Raw genomic sequence first — 16,309 nt, forward strand, 5'->3', positions numbered from 1 at the left:
CCTCCTGCCCACCCTGACCATTGTCATGGGAACAAGAAGGGGAAGGATGAAACTGCTCCTGCAGGTGTATCCAAAGGGGAGGGAAAGGGGGGGGGTCTCTGAGCTGGAGGCAGGACTAGTAGGTGCAGTCTCCTCCTCTGGGGGATGTCTGCCTGTCACCAGAAGTGGGCCATCTTATTGGGGGGCATGGACAGTTTGGCTTAACTTGGTCCAAAGGCCTCCCAGGCTTCATGGGTGGTGGGTGCTGACCAGGGTGCTGAAGCAGGACAGCGCTTCCTAACAGCCCAACGAGGGAGAGGGGGCGGCCGGGTAGAGAACCCTTCTATTTTTGTTACTCAGTGTTTCCTGGGGAATTCTTGGATTCGAAGCCAGGATTTCTATGGTCTTTGTGGCCTTGAGAAAGTCACTGTCCCTCATCTGCTCTGCACTTGTCCTATCACCTGTTCATGAACAAAAGTAGCTTCCATGTCACTACACTTGGAAGGCCAAGGAGAGTACTCCTTGGGGCCAGGTGACGGGGCCTGCACAGAGCCCAGGCTCAGCCCTGGGGCCCAGGGAGGCACTCAGGAGCTCGCCCTCTCAGTGGCTTTGGGGACCCATTGCCTCCCCTGTGGCTCTGTGGTCATGCCGGGTGGTTTAAGGTGCTCCTTTCTAACCCTGTAGCTCTGGCCCCTTGGGAACATGAGGAACACTTTGCAGACAGGACCAATTTCAGAGTCTGGATTCTCCTGGGGACTACGCTCACACAGGTCCTGCTGGGCTTTCCCGTTTCTGGGATGGGTTTTCCCTGGGCCCTGTCCTTTCCTGGTTGTGAGGTCTGGGCACGGCAGAAGAGCACTGGCTTTAGAATCAGGCCAACCAGTTGTGCCAGCCCTCGGGAGTGTGCCTCCGAGGATGCTGACCACGTGTTCCTTGAGTTTGTGGAGAGCATTACATGAGATGATGGACCAGAACACTCTGGGCGCCTGATAAACACCCACTTCCTGCACGGGGCGTGTGTGGGGGGGGGCGCAGCTGTCTTCTCTTGAGCCCCATTTCGCCTATCCGTATAACCGCAGCAGCACTGGCACCCACCGAGCACCCTGACACCTGCTAATAAGACACAATTGGTGGGACCCTGCACCAATTCTGCAGGAAGGGGCAATGATGCAGATTCTGCAGATGAGGGAGCTGCACATGGTCAAAGGGGGTTCTGGGAGTCACACCCTCACCTGCCTGATTCTGAGACCCCTGTCTGGCCTTGAGCAATTATCAGACCTTTCCAAACCCTCATTTTCTGGACTAGAACATGGGAATATCTCATCATTATCATGATTGGAAGGTGTAGTGCATGCTGGGTGCTGGAATATTTAAAGACATACTTGAACCGCATTGGTGTGACCCACAGGATAAGGGATGAATGGATACTGGGGTTACTTGCATGCATTAATCATTACGTGCCATCAATCAAGAAGACTGAGTGACTCAATTCTTTACATGTGATATCCAGAGGAAGGAAAAGAACAAAGTTTGTACACTTGAGTTTCTTAAACTTTAGTGTGCATATGAATCACATGGAGGACTTGTTAAAATGCAGATCCTCATTCAGTTGAGTCTGGGGTGAGGCCCGAAATGCTAAACTTCTAACAAGTTTTCAGGAAATGTCGTCTCTGCTGCTGCTTACTAGTAAGGATGTAGACAGACTTCTGGTCCTAGTTCTCAAACTTGCATGATCCCATGAATCACAAGAGGATTTGTGGTTAAAAAAAAAAAAAAAAAACAGATTTGAAGGCCCTCCTTTGGTGGTGTGGATGGGGACTCGGGATGTAAGTGTACTTAGAACAAATGTCTCAGGAGACAGGCTTGGGCAAGCAAGGTTGTAGTCCCCATTTATGTCACGGCCTGTGCTGATGATCACAGGAGGTTGGCTCACCAGACATTTGTCTCAGTTTCATCTTCCGGAATGCCGAGGTGGGAAGAGAGAGCAGGGGCATTTTCCTAGGATTCCTGGCTGTTAGGGTCTGAGAGGTGAAGTAGGTTCCAACAACCAGATGCATTCATTCAGTTGAGCCTTGAGCTCAGAAGTGAGCTGAGGGGGGCTGAGGTGGTGGTAGGAAGGCTACCCACTTTCTGGTGCAGGTGGAGGCGGTGGCTGTGTGGCTCTGGAGTTCCCACTCTTCAGATAAAGGCAATGATGATGTGGATCCTGCTGCTTTCTGGCCCCAACCTTTGGGTTAAAAAGCTAAATTGCTTATGCAGCTGAAACCCAGGACCAGCACTTGAACAGGACCCTCCTACTCCCTGTCCCTCTGAACCCCGTCACACTGTGATTCTCATGCACTCGCACTCGCCTTCCATGGCTCACCTGTAACAAAACCATCCGCGTGGCCACCCAGGGTCTTGTGGCCACCCAGGGTCCTGCTAGACTGCCATCAGCAGGTGTTCTCTAAGCACCTCCCACCAGCGCTGCCTGCTGCCAGAGGGTGCTCCTACTTCCTGTCGTTGCTGCTTCTGGCTCTGCAGTGTCTGTCTTCAGTCACCAGGACCTTGCCACCCTTCACTGCCCACCCTTGCCTTCTGACCCTCCCTCAGGGCCACACCCAGTGCAACTATGTTGTGGGATCCCAAGGGCAAACAAAGCCTGGGGATGGGATCCCACGGGCAAGTCTCTGCTCTGGAGCATAAAAGTTGAAGTGGCCTCTAGGCGTGCACCTCCAACTGACTCTCAGAAGGCTGGGGGTACACATGGGGAATCCCTCCTCTCCTTGATCATGGGACCTGTCTTTATTGGAACTGCACCAAAGTGCGATAAGACCAGGGGAGAGAGTAGGAACTGCTCCAGATTCTAATTTCCGCCTGTGGAGAGAAGCATAGATCAAAGAAACTGTCATTAAGGACAACAGAAAGGGAGGCGGGAGGGAGGCTGGTTCCAGAGAGTGAGGCTGAGTGGGACTTCCTGCCCATTCCCTAATGTGCCACCAGTGCAGCCATCTGTGCTTTGAGCATAGTGTACTGTTGGGGTTGAGGCCGTAATAAACACGACTTTCAGTGGAGAATGGCAGAGTCTCAGGCCCAAGCAGGCAACGACAAGGAGAAACACGGCCAGCTCCAGGAACTCGGGAGGAGAGAGGCCAAGGAAGAGCAGGGCCATGGGATGATGCAGCCTAAAACAGGATCAGTGGCTGTGGCCCTTGCACACCAAAGCGGATGATTTGGAACCAGACCTTTATTCTAGGGATCAACTATGAAATTTCAAGCAAAAGTGATGGTGTCAATCACTAGATCTGAAAAGGTCACAGGAACTTCCCTAGAGAAAGGACCTGTCCTGTGTCATGTCCATCCTGGAACCATCCCCCAAAGTCAAATCCAACTCCTCTGTCTCACCAGCTACGGTCATCCCGCGTGGCTATTATCAAAGCCATAGTTTGCTCCCCAAAGGTGAGTGGCTCTGGGCCCTGCCTTGCTTGGGTTGGGTCAAAATGTTCTGTTTTAAAAAACACAGAAGACAAACCATGAGATCCAACTTGACACCCATTAGGATGGCTACCAGCAGGTAGATGAAGAATAACAAGTGCTAGCGAGGATACGGAGGAACTGGGACGGTCATTCATTCACGTTGGAAATGTGAAATGATGGGCTGCTGTGGAAGACATCTGGCAATTCTCAAAAAGTTTAACACAATGTTGCAGGTGGTCCAGAATGCCACCCCTGGGTATAGGCCCAAATGCACTGAGGACAGCTGCCCGCACAAAACCTATACACTAGCCTTAATAGCAGCATCATTCCTGATAGCCAAAAAGTAGAAGCAACCCAGCTGTCCATCTCCCAGCAAACAGACAGAATGTGATATATCTTTACAATGATTATTCAGCCATAAAAAGGAACGAGGTTCCCATACGTATCACGACACGAATAGGTCTTCAAACACTGTGCTACGTGAAAGAAGCTAGACACAAAAGGCCACATGTTGAGTGACTCTACTTATGAGAATTGTCCAGAAAAGGCAAGTCTTTAGAGACAGAAGATAAACTAGTGGTTGCCTGGTACTGGGAGGGAGGAAATGGGGGTGACTGCTAAAGTTTATGGGGCCTGGGGGGTGGTAATGGTGAAAATATTCAGGAATTAGATACGGCGATGATACGCACTGTGAATATACTACAGCCCACTGACCTTGGAAAGGGTAAACTTTTGGGGGTATGTGAATTCTCAATAAAGCTGTTATTTAAAAAAAAAATAAAGAGGAACAGGTTATTATTAATGGCTGATATTTATTGTTCAGGTTCCAATTTTGGAGGTTCTGTAAGATACACACTAAAACATTCCCTTTGCTCCGTGTGGTTTTTTCATGATTAGGGGAAGAGTGGCCCAGAACAGAACAAGCTCCAAAAGCTTGACTAGGAAGTTCCTCACGGTCCTGTTCACTCCCCGCACGTGACATCTAGGACACTGTCTGTGCTCCTTGTATCCTTGATACAAGGAGATCCACACTAAATGGCCAGTTCTGTAGATGAATCACTAAATTTTCTCTTTTTAGAAAACAGAATTATGTACACTATTAAGAAATGGCAAATTTGTTTTAAATTTACCTTTTCCTTGAATCAGGGCCCTAAGTTATCTACCTTCCCTGTGTCTGATGTTCCTTTAAATGCTTCTCTCAATGATTGTTGCTGCATTTTTTGTTGTTGTTGTTGAGAGCCACAGCCGAAGGGGCCCCAGCAAACTTCCAGCTGCCAGCTGATTGGCTTCTCTTCGGTGATTCTCATTGGGCTGTTTCCTCGCCCTTTCAGACCACGGGAGCTGCTCATTGGGGGACTTTTTTTGGCTCTGCCCATGCAACCCAGCCAATCGGCCTCAAGAGCAGGAGGAGTGGGGGAGGTGGAGAGGCTTGTGGGAAGCCGGTGGTGGCAGTTGGGCTCTGAGGGTTTTTCCTGAGGAGCTGTGTGGTGTGGTGTGTGTGTGTTCTAAAAATAAAGTTCGTTTCTTTTGACAAGTGGCTCCTGAATTGTGCCCAGCCAGACTGCGGCATTTTTTGGTACCAGGAATTGAACCCAGGAGCACTTAAATGCTGAGCCACATCCCCAGCCCTTTTTCCTATTTTATTTAGAGACAGGGCCTCACCGAGTTGCTTAGAGCCTTGCTAAGTTGCTGAGGCTGGTATGAACTCACAATCTTCCTGCCTCAGTCTCCCAAGCTGCTGTAAAGGTGTGTGCCACCACACCTGGTGCTGTTGTAGGGTTTTTGTTTTCTTTTGGGTTCTGGGGATTTAATTAGGGGCACTCGACCACTGAGCCACATACCCAGCCTATTTTGTATTTTATTTAGAGACAGTGTCTCACTGAGTTGCTTGGGGTTCCCTGCTTCTCCCAAAGTTTGAGACCACATTTGGATGGAGTCCATTCTCCTATGGTCTTGTGATCCTCCTGCCTCAGCCTCCTGAGCTGCTGGGATTACATGTGCCACCATGCCTGGCGCTGTTGTAGTTTTATGACCAAAGTGCTCCAAGCCCCTTGGTTGCAGGTATGGTCCAATTCCAAAACAAAAACGAACATTCCCATCTGCCAACCCTAAGGAAGATTATGAGCAATGATGGTGGTTACGTCTTTGCCTGATACCTGCGTCTTTCCTCATAGCGGAGATGTTTTAAAGACTTCAAAGTGGTCAGCTCCCTGACTCTGGGGTCTTTTACTGTGTCAATGCACATAGTGGGGCTTGCTAGAAATACCAGGGTACCTGCTCATGCGAGCCTGCCCACCCGGGCCAGCCTCAGGTACCCAGGCCGGCCTCTACCTCGACCTGAGGCTGGCCCTCCTGGGCTGGTTAGTGGTTTACCCTATCTATTTTGGGGCTAAGCAGACAGGGAATCTTAGGCCACAAAAGCCAGCCTAGCTGACACCTCAGAAAAGCTAGTGTCCAGCTGCTGTCTACAGGGGAGTGACATGTCCTAATTTAGGGAAAGCGACGCAGGCATGTTGAAATACTGGCTGCACAAAGTGCACGGGGCCTTGACCTCGTGCCTCCGCCTGTGCTCTCTGGTGCTCTTCCCACTGCAGCACCGGCCTCAGCCCCACACACGCCCGTCGGGCTCCAGCTTCAGAGGGTCTGGCGAACGGCAGAGGTCAGGAGGGCCAGACACAGGACATAGCACACAGTTTCCAGAGGCTGGGGCTCCCTGCTCCTCCCAAAGTTCGAGGCCACATTTGGATGGAGCCCATTCTCCTATGCTTTGTCTGGGTCCCCAGAGGGATAAATAATACCGTTACAGATGCCACACAAACCTTGAGCTTTCACTCTTTTCCTTTGCCCAATCCTAGGGGTTGTGGCCACTCATGGAAAGAGACACCAGAATATCGGAGAGCAGCAAAGGCACCTCCAATTTCACAGGTGGGGACAAGGCCCTAAAGAAGGGATTTCCTTCCGATCACTCAGTAAGTTATGGGGCAAAATGTGATTAAATTCTGTTTATTCCTCTGCTTATAGGCCACTGCTGTCCAGGCCCAGGCGATCCAGAGGGTTGGCCCAGAACAGGAATGGCCAGGAGATTTTGCTCTCATCACAATGATACAGTCTTTGCACAACGTGCCTGTCCTTGTGAGAGTCATCCTTGTGACCTATGGGAATTACAGTCACTCACTGCCATCCATGTAGCTAGATTCATCTCAGTAACGTCAGGAGCAACAGTGACATGAAAGGGGAGGTCGAGAAGAATGGGTTCAGATGGGAGGAGCTATTCAGTCCTATAGTCTCAGAGCCTAAATTCTCAAAACTGGAAGGAGCTATGCATTAATGTAGAAAGAAAAGTGGGAGACTGGCAACACGGACTCTGTATTGACATTTGGTTCTCAATAATAACATCCAAAATGCGTTCTGTTCTTATAGCATCAGGTGGAGGGTGTATGTTGCCGGAGTCTCTCTGGTGGTGGGAGAGACACGCTGATTTCTCTTTGGGACCTATGTGCAGCCAGGTGGAGGGCTGCTGTACCTTGGCTCTGATAAGGGTCGGGGAGGCAATCCCAGCCAGCCTGCAAACACATGGGCAGAGTCCTTTGCCCCCAGCCCGCAAGAACACGGTAGCTGGTGGGGCCGGCGATGGCAGCTCCAGGAGAGTGGAGGGGAGGCTGGGATGTTACATTCTTGAGGCCTTCACAGATACATGTCATCGAAGCCCGGCGGGGGGAGATGGTCTGGGTTCGGTCTGAAATGGAAAAAGGGGCTGGTGAGGTAGAGGGAGGGAGGGCCGAGGCCACACACCCCTCACCTGTGTGCTCTCCAGAGAGTCAGGTGGCTGTGGAGTTGAAGAGCCTGCACTTTACAGCCAGCAGCCTTCATTTCCATCCTGGCTCTCCTAAGCTGGCTAAGTTAACCGAGCCCTGGGGTCTCAACTCTCACATCTATAGAGTGGACAGTACTCTCCACCTAGGACCACTGCCACAGCGGCCAGTGAGCTCCAGGAACATGTTGAACTGCACTACGTGTTAGTTCCTCCTGCACCCTGAGAGCTCCCTGGAGGGAAGGGAGGCACAGAGGCACAGAGGGAAGGTAACTCCTGGAGGCTCCCGGAAGGCAGCGGGCAGGGCCTGGAGGAGAGCCCACACTCCTGGCAGCAGCAGCAGGGGTAGTGGCAATCCTGCTGGCGTCAATCCTGCAATGCTGAGCCGGGCTAAGCTGCCATGAGGTAGATTCTCAGCACACCTGAGCACATACTTACCCAGATGGGCTGGTCCCAATGGGCCCAAAGGGGTCAAAGCGAGCTCCTGGGGGCACAGCGCCTGGAGGAAGACGGTTTGGGAGGCCTGAAGATGGGTCAATAAGAGCTCTCGGGAAACCGGATCTCAGGGGATCCACAACCATGCCACCTCTCCGACACCTGAGGCAGAAAGGACAAAGGTAAGCAGCTGAGGCAGGGACTGCCCTTGGCACAGAGCCAGGAGGGCCAGAATGGACGAGGATGACTGGGAGGTCTACTCCAGGCGCCCCAGCAGGCTGCGCCAGTCAGAAGGAAGCAGGCAAAAGCAAGCCCACAAAGAGCACCCCTGCCCTTCGGAGGGGCTGGAGACGGTGCAGGAAGACGCGGAGGGCTCCCTATCCCTGCCTGTCTGTATCCCAGGGTCACCGTGATCGAGAATGGGAGAAGAACTGGCCAGTTGGTGCACAGCTGTCTGCACAGGCTCTGGGAGGCACTCCCCAAGGTCTAGGGCTAACTGGAGCATCGAGACGATTCACCAAGCTGGGTTTCCCGCCTCGTCCCCCGAGAGCCACAGGGCAGTTTCTCATTGCCTGTGGGCTGCCCGAGTCCAGCTCCTGACGGCACCTGCCCTCTCGGAGTTCTGCAGACATGACCTCAGGTGCTCAAATGAGGAGGAATGAGCTGGTGCTCCTTAATCCTGCAGCCACAGCTGAGTGGCACTGCAGAGCTCCATGATCTCCCTACTCTCCAGCAATAGGATGACAAAGATGAAGTCACCTTTCTGTGAGGTTAAGTGCTAGTCTCAATCATGCAGAGGATGGAGCCTGGCTGGGGCATGATAATTCTGCTGGGTGCAAGGCGACCCACACAGAATCTAACGGGGCCCAGAGACTTCCCTTCCACAGGGAGATGCCCTGTAGCCCTGAGCACCTAAGGTCTGGGCCCTGCTGGTGCTTAACCCAGATCTGAAAGACCCCGTGTAGCTGGCATCCAAAGGAAGGCTACTATCTCCCACCAGGTGCAGGGGACAGAGGACAGAAGAGCTGCCTGCTGGGCTTGCCCCGTCCTCTCTGGCACTCAGGCCCTGCTGTGCAGCCCTGGGTTGGAGAGCACCCTCAGTGGCAGTGCCTTCTCAGCTGCCTGGCAGCAACTGCCTCCTTCACCCCAAAGGAGAGACTGACAAAAAGTTCTAAGATTAGAAGATGAGCTGGGGCTCAAAGCCACAAGAGCAACTGACGCTGCTGCCACCTCCCGAGCAGTACTCACCCAAAAGGGTCTAGGTCTTCTCCCCCGACAGCAAATGGGCCCAGGGGATCACACCTGAAACAAACAAGGGACAATTAGCGCAAGTCCCAGATCAGCCAGGTGCCTGGGCTCCCAGAGGCCTGACCCTGATGCTTTTGGGTCTGCAAATGCATTCCTAGCCCCAGGGGACAGAAACGACACCTGCATAAGACCACAAGAGGAGATATTTCCAAGTGGTCCCTGGCACAGGTTGACACCAACCATTATCACAAGACCATTATGTGCGAAGAGCTGAACAAAAGCTGGCAACATGGAGGATCCAGTTCATTTTTTTCCCCCTTTTGCTATCCTGGGAATTGAACCCCAGAGTGCTTTACCATTGAACTACACCCCAAGCCTTTTGATTTTGAGACAGGGCCTCAGTAAGTTGCCCAAGCTGGCTTTGAACCTGAGATATCCTCTTGCCCCAGCCTCCCAAATTACTGTGATTATAAGTGTGCACTGCCACACCCAGCCAGGATCTTAGTTCTAGGTAAAGATTTATTTTAACAGGGGCAACCTCCAGATACACTATTTTATCCACACCTTCTTCAAGTTTTTAAACTTTGAATAAAGAACCAAGAACTTTTACACCAGAAAAATATTGCTCAAAAACCAAACACTAAAATCACAAAGTTAAGACTGAAGAGCTTCCCAGGTGGAGAGAGAGGGCAGCACAGTCCCAGGCCACGCAGTGTGTCTCAGCCTTCTCTCCATCACGGCCCTTGCGTGGAGCTTCAGTGCCCCGTGTGCTGCGGGCCTGCTCTGCGCCCTCCCCACAGGAGAAGCACAGCCTTCAAACCTCTCCCCTCTTCCTTGGAGGAAGCAAGGTACCCACTTCCTCCTTCTCTGAGAGTGCATGACGAAGTGGAGCAGAAATGAGGGGACACTTTCTTAGAGCAACCCCGCAGCTCTTCTACCCACACACAAAATGGCATCCCTCTTTCACAGTCGTACATATCTTCACATTCTTTGATCCAATAATTTTACACCTAGGTGTCCACCTTGAGGAAGGAATAAGCATTCCCGTTAAAATGCATCCATGAAGACCTCTATCAGAGAAACCGGAATCGGCCTCCCCGGGGACCAGTTAGGTCCAGCACCGTCTATCCCTATATGCAGCCATGGAAACAAGAGAAACAATGTTCCCAGAATGCTTTAAAAATTATGTAGAAAATGCTCATGCTCGAGGCCCAAGTGTGGGGGGGAGAGATCATCCAGAGCCCAGGGAACAACTGAGAAAAGTGCGTGGGGGCGGGGAGGGGACGACAGGTGTGAATAAAACTAGAAAGGAGCGTGCTGCAAGTGTGACCAGTGGCAGTCGCTCTGGGGGTCAGGTTCTTCTTTATATTTCCCATAAAGGATATGAAGATGAATGTAATAAAACAAAAAAGGTTTAGTATTTTAAAATGCGTGCTTTGGAGTCTGCTCAGAGCCCTGGTGAACAACACAAATCTGACACTCTGGGGCCAGTGGGTTCCTGCCAGAACTGGAAAGCTTGCGAACAGCAGCTAATCTAAGCTTACAGGTAAGAAGCCACTAACTAGAGAAGAAATCCAAAATAAGTGCTTCTCCAGTCAGCTCCACCAGAGGGCTGGAGAGGATATGGAAGTCTGGGTGGAACAGGGCCAGGATTCCAAGGAAAGGAACCCTTCCCGACCCAGGTTACTGCCCGCCAGCCAGGACTCATGGAGCCGGAAGTCGTGGTTTCTAGTGGCCTCCAACATCATGGGCCTCTCTGGGGACAGGCCAGGTGGTGCCTGTGGGCAGCAAGCATCTTATCTAGCTCCACAAAGCGCCCCCTACAGGGCAGCGGACACAGGGCTCTGGATGGTTGTTAAAATGCCTGGGGAAAGAGTCTGACTGTTTCTGAAATAGGAAGCCATTTTCATTTTTCTCTGACCACAGAGAATGAAAAACACAGAAACACAACAAGGAAGGCTGGAGGGGCACGACGAGGCCCACTGCAGCCATCTGCGCACTCAAAATTGTCACAGCATATTCTGTTCACAACAGTCTCACTGCAACACATGCACACTTCTGGGAACTCACGGTGCGTATGCTTAGAACCCATTGGAAATAAATGGCACCCAGGATCCCTCTTCCTCTCCACAGCTCTTTTGGACAAATCTTGGTTCTAGGTGTGCTGATTGAGACTCTAGACTCTAGGGATTTAATTTTCTCTCTCTCTCTTTTTTTTTTTTTTTTGGTATATGGTCCTTGAGCTCAATCCCTGGCTCCGGAAATCAACTGAAGGACTGAGGAAACTTGCCACTGAGGAATGGCGGGGTCCTCTGGGGCAGGATGTCCTGGCAGCCAAAGCGGCCCCTCTCCTCAGGGAGTGGGTGGAGGGTGATCTGGAAGACACAGGATTCCCTCCCAAGGAGCAGCCCTTTTATATCAAAAGAATAAGCCTCCCTGGGGCATGAAAGTTCAGCTGAAAGGACTAGGGACTGGGAGCAAGAAGTATGTTCTGGACTTTGGGTTTGGCAGCAGAAGCTTGTCACAAAACCTCTGCCTCTCATCCTTAAAATACAAAATCTAGCAGTGCACAAGAGGCCGCCATGATAGTGAGCCTCGGTTTCTGGTTGGCGGGAAAGGCCTATGAGGATGGGCTAACAGCAGTCCTGCTATTTACTGTGAGCTTGTGTCAGACCCTGTGTTAGTTTTTAAAAATTTAGTTTCTGAAAGATGTATTGTTCAGATTCAGTTTTCTGAATAGGTAATGCATTCCCCAGTGTCAAAATTCATGAATAAAAAAGGAGGATACAAAGGTTCATCATTTTGGGTCAGATGTTTTGAAATTCAGAATTTTTCCCTGTATTTTGGAAAGGTCAGATGGGAATATCAACATATTTTGTTTATTACTTCTAAGAAGGGCCCTGTAACCAGTATGCTAATATTTCTCCAAAATGAATGAATGAATATTCACATTTACGTGGGATTACTGGAGATATAAAGAATTTCATCCACTTCAGGTTAGGTTTTGCCATCAGTAAGGGTTTTTTTTTTAATATTTATTTTTTAGTTTTTTAGGTGGATGCAATATCTTTATTTTATATTATATGGTACTGAAAATCAAACCCAGTGCCTCATGCATGCTAGGTGAGCGCTCTACCACTGAACCACAACCCCAGCCCCATCAAAAAGTTTTGATACCAAGAAAAATAAACTTTTGGTTTTAAGAGCTTTTTTGATTTCAAAATTGTGGACAAGAGATTATGGATCTGTAATAACTAAAATTCTCCCTCCTACTCTTGTACCCCAGCCCACCCAGACAATACCAGTTTCTTGTATGTTCTTCCAAAGATACTCTGCATCTGTGCAAATACGCATCTCTGCTACTTTTGAAACAAACCAATGTGCCGAGTTCCCCGTACACACAGTCCCGTCCTCACTGCAGCCCCGACCGAACCTAGTTATTTTCTGTATTTTATACATGAAGCTCAGAGGGGCCAGGTTTCCTGCACAAGGCCACAGATACTAGTAAATGGCACATAGGATTCACCCTAGAACTGCCCACCTCAAAAGCCCAAAATCTTTTAATGAGGTGTGTTGAGACTAGTTACCCTTCATATAATTACTATTATGTTCAGATTTAGATTTAGCATTTTATTATTGGTTTTCCAATTGTTTCCTTTATACTCCCATTTCCTCTTTCTTGTAATTACTTCATTTTAATTTGTTTTGACTATTTTTTAAAATTTTGTTTTAGTTGTAGACGGACACAATATCTTTATTTTGTTTATTTTTATGTGTGCTGAGGATCAAACCCAGTGCCTCACACATGCTAGGCGAGCACTCAACCACTGAGCCCCAGCCCCTTGACTATTTCTTTTTGTGCAGTTCTTTTTTTTAGTGGTTTCTCAGAAAGATTTCAATATACATAACTTTTCACAGTATACTTAAAAATAACATCTTACCATTTCAAGTGGAATGCAGAAACTTCACCAGGACACACAGCCCCCATTTGCCATCTCTATCTCACCGTTGTCATATACTATATTACTCTGAAAACCCTATCCCAGAATATCATTAATGTTTGCTTTCAACTATAAAACACACCTTAGAGAGCTCAAGAGAACATTCTATTATATCACTCAGTTATTTTCCGTTTCTATTACTCTGGCTTTATTTCTGATGGCCTGTTTCCATCCAGTGCCATTTCTTTCTGTCTGAAGAGTTTCCCTTTACAATTCTTTTTGTTCTCATTTTCATTTCATTGAGACAATCTTAATATTCTTCAGAAATGAAGGTAAACTAGTCACAATGGACATCGAATTCTGGATTAACAATTTTTTTTTTCTCAACACTGTAAGAATATTGTTTTACTTTTTGTAATCTCCATGGTTTCTGATAAGAAATTAATAATCAAATTCTTATTTCCTGTGAGTAATATACTGGTTTTCTCTAGTTGTGTTCAAGGTATTTGCCTTTACTTTTCCGCAGTCTGTGACATGTGACATCCTAGGCATGGACTTCTTCAGCTTTACCCTACTTATAATTTGCCAAGCTTTTTAGATCATTGGTTGATTTCCTTTGCTAAGTGGAGGTTGTCAGCCATGATTTTCTTTATATATTTCTCTCTGCTGCACTCTTTCTGCGCTCCTTCTAGGACTCTAATGGCCCTAATGTGAGACCTTTTATAATTGTCTCACAGGTTTTCCCAGACTTTTTAACATTTTTCTCTCTGTTGTTCAGTTCTGTAGTTTTTACTGCTCCATCTTTAAATAACAGACTCAAGTCAAATCGATTCATCCAACAATGGAGTAATTTTGTTGTATTTTTCAGTCCTAAAATGCCCATTTCATTCTTCTTTATATCTTCTATTTGCCTTTGTCTTCCTATCCATCATTCATTTCAAGACTATGTACCTTCCCGTCTTGTAGTATTTTTATAATTGCTGCTTTAAAGTCTTTGTCAAATAATTCTAACATGTGTGTCATCTTGGTATTGGCATCTGTTGACTGTCTTTTTGTGAGCTGAAATTTTCTTGGTTCTTTTACGCCCAGTAATTTTGGACTTTATCCCAGACATGGTGAACATTTTGCTATGAAACTAAGGGAGAATCTTGGTATTTTTATTTTAGCAGGCAATTAACCCAGTTGCATTTGGGCTCCAGCTTCTGGTTTCAACGTCAGTTCTGTTTTTAAAGCCTTTGTGGTACTACTAAGATCTGTGCCATGTATGTGCTAGCAGGGGGTCAGTCGGGGACCTGGACGGTGGGCTCTCCTGAGGCTCTAGTCTGGAAGTGTTTGACACACTGTTTCAGGATCAGATCCGCTTATGGACAGTTTGCAAGGAAGGCCAGGAGTTCATTCTGAGCGCCTTCCTCTCTGTTGTCTTTTGGTACTTTTCCAAGGGGATTTTTAAAAATTTTAAATGTGAATAATACAAAGTCCCCTTCCTTGACAGAACCCCCAGTGGCTTCCCACTGCCCCTGACCTTGGCCACAAGGCTCTATGTAACTGGCCTGCGCCAACACCACTGTGGCACCTCCTCCCTCTACCCAATGGTGTACTGGGCTCCAGCCACTTGGACTTTCTCTTCCTTTGTTGAAAAATTAAAGGCATGATCATCATCTCTTCTGAAAGTGCTGACACACATGTCAGGAGGAGGAAACACTAAGGCTGAATCCAGCTCTAATGCTCATGAGCTGCATTGCTTTGGGCAAGCTGATCAACCTCTTGTGCTCAGTTTTCTTTTCTAGGAAATGAGGATAAGGACAGCAGCTGCCTCCTTGTCTTATTATAAGGATTAAGAGAGACTACATTTACATGTATTTAACACTTAATGTAACTCCTGGACACAGTTAGGACTTATTTAATATTAATCATGTTAGCATGTTAACCTGTCACAATCCTATTGGATTCCTTCAGAGAAAAAAAATCTGGGGGTCCCAAAAAGGTAGTTTTTCAAAACATTCTGATGGCTCCCAAGGATCACCCAAGGATCTATTCAGCCCCACAGCACACACTGCCCCTGGAGTCGGGTCCTGTCTTTATTTGCCTTTTTTTCCTTCACATGCTGGTACAAGTGACCCCCACCCTGCCCGCCAACGTACATTTCATTTCTCATTTTCATTTCATTGAGACAATCTGGTACCCACTCTTCCCTTGGCCATAAAAGCCAATTTCCCCAATGTCATAACGTTTTTTATTGGTCTTTTAAAGTTTGGCTTAGGCATCATCTCTGTGAAGTCTTTCCTTCTATCCTGTCCCACTTCAGGCTAATTGCTCTTCTCTGAATTTAAGTACATCTCAGACATATTTCTGTCACTGTTTTTTAAAAAGACTTATGATCTGGACCTAAAAAGGCAATTAGCCCTAATCTAATGGAAACTCCTTGAAGGTTGGGCCATATCTCATCGTGTATTCCGTGCCTAGGGACACATGAGGGGCACTTAAACAAAATGACTAGGGGGGGGGGAAAGCAAAGGCTTTAGTTAGCCTCAATTCCAATTCTGGCTTCACCAATTAACATCTCTATGACCCCATGGAAGTCACAAGATCTCCAAGGCCTAGTCTTTTCTTCCATAAAATACAGATATTATTGTCTATTTCTCAGGACTGTCACAGACATTAAAAGAGAATGTTTATTGCAGCATCCTGCCTGCTACATCACAAAGCAATCAAGTAGTAGTGCCAATATTCTACTATTATTATAACACAACTTTTGCTTCTTACTGGATGTGATGAAGCTAACTGTATAGAAACCTCAGCTTTCTTGCGTGTAAAATAAAGATAGCTCTTACTGATCTGATGGAGGTGTTGAGATATTAAATAAGAACACGTGGATGAAATGCCTAGCAGGTTGTCAAGAACAGGTAGTGCTCAATAATTAAACATGACATATAGAAATATTATTGAACTCACTTTGCTGTCCATGGGAAAGAACTATAAGGTTCAAGATTATTTGACTTCAAGAGAAAAAGAGTGTAAAATTTTTAGGAATAAGTAATAATAGTTTCACAAGTAAAAAATGAAAATTATTCAGGTGGCACACGCAGAAGATATTCTTTTCAAAATATGCTACTGAATGAACTGGCTACCAATATGGAAAACTATGAATTCTGTCCTGCATATAAAAATTTATTCTAAGTAGATTGAAGATCTAAAAAGGTAAAATGACAAACTTCTTAAAGAAAATATATGATATTTCTTAAACAAATGAAAACAATTACCAACTGTATAGGGAAAGACTGATAAGCTAGATTCTATTAAAAATCAAGAATGTTTTAATAAAAAACCCACCATGCACGGAGTAGAAAGACAAGCCACAGCGCGAAGGGAGATTCATAATATAAATATCTGGCAAAGTTCAGAATATATAAGGAATGCCTGCAAGTCATAAAATGCTAGG

At 47.5% G+C, this 16,309-nt stretch overlaps 1 protein-coding gene across 2 annotated transcripts in view; it reads right to left on the reverse strand.

The window, feature by feature from the left end:
* Positions 1–6,422: 6,422 nt before the first annotated feature.
* Positions 6,423–16,309, reverse strand: part of Psmf1 (proteasome inhibitor subunit 1) — a 32,056-nt gene continuing 22,169 nt past the window's right edge. For both annotated transcript variants that reach the window (XM_005320561.5, XM_013356497.4), the window contains exons 5-7: positions 8,930–8,983; positions 7,685–7,843; positions 6,423–7,171 (exon numbers count right to left, since the gene is read on the reverse strand). In XM_005320561.5, coding sequence (XP_005320618.1) covers positions 7,120–7,171; positions 7,685–7,843; positions 8,930–8,983 — 265 coding nt within the window. In that variant the 3' untranslated portion in view covers positions 6,423–7,119. The remainder of the gene's footprint in view (positions 7,172–7,684; positions 7,844–8,929; positions 8,984–16,309) is intronic.

Source organism: Ictidomys tridecemlineatus, chromosome 5, assembly GCF_052094955.1.
Source record: "Ictidomys tridecemlineatus isolate mIctTri1 chromosome 5, mIctTri1.hap1, whole genome shotgun sequence".
Taxonomy (NCBI): Eukaryota; Metazoa; Chordata; class Mammalia; order Rodentia; family Sciuridae; genus Ictidomys; species Ictidomys tridecemlineatus.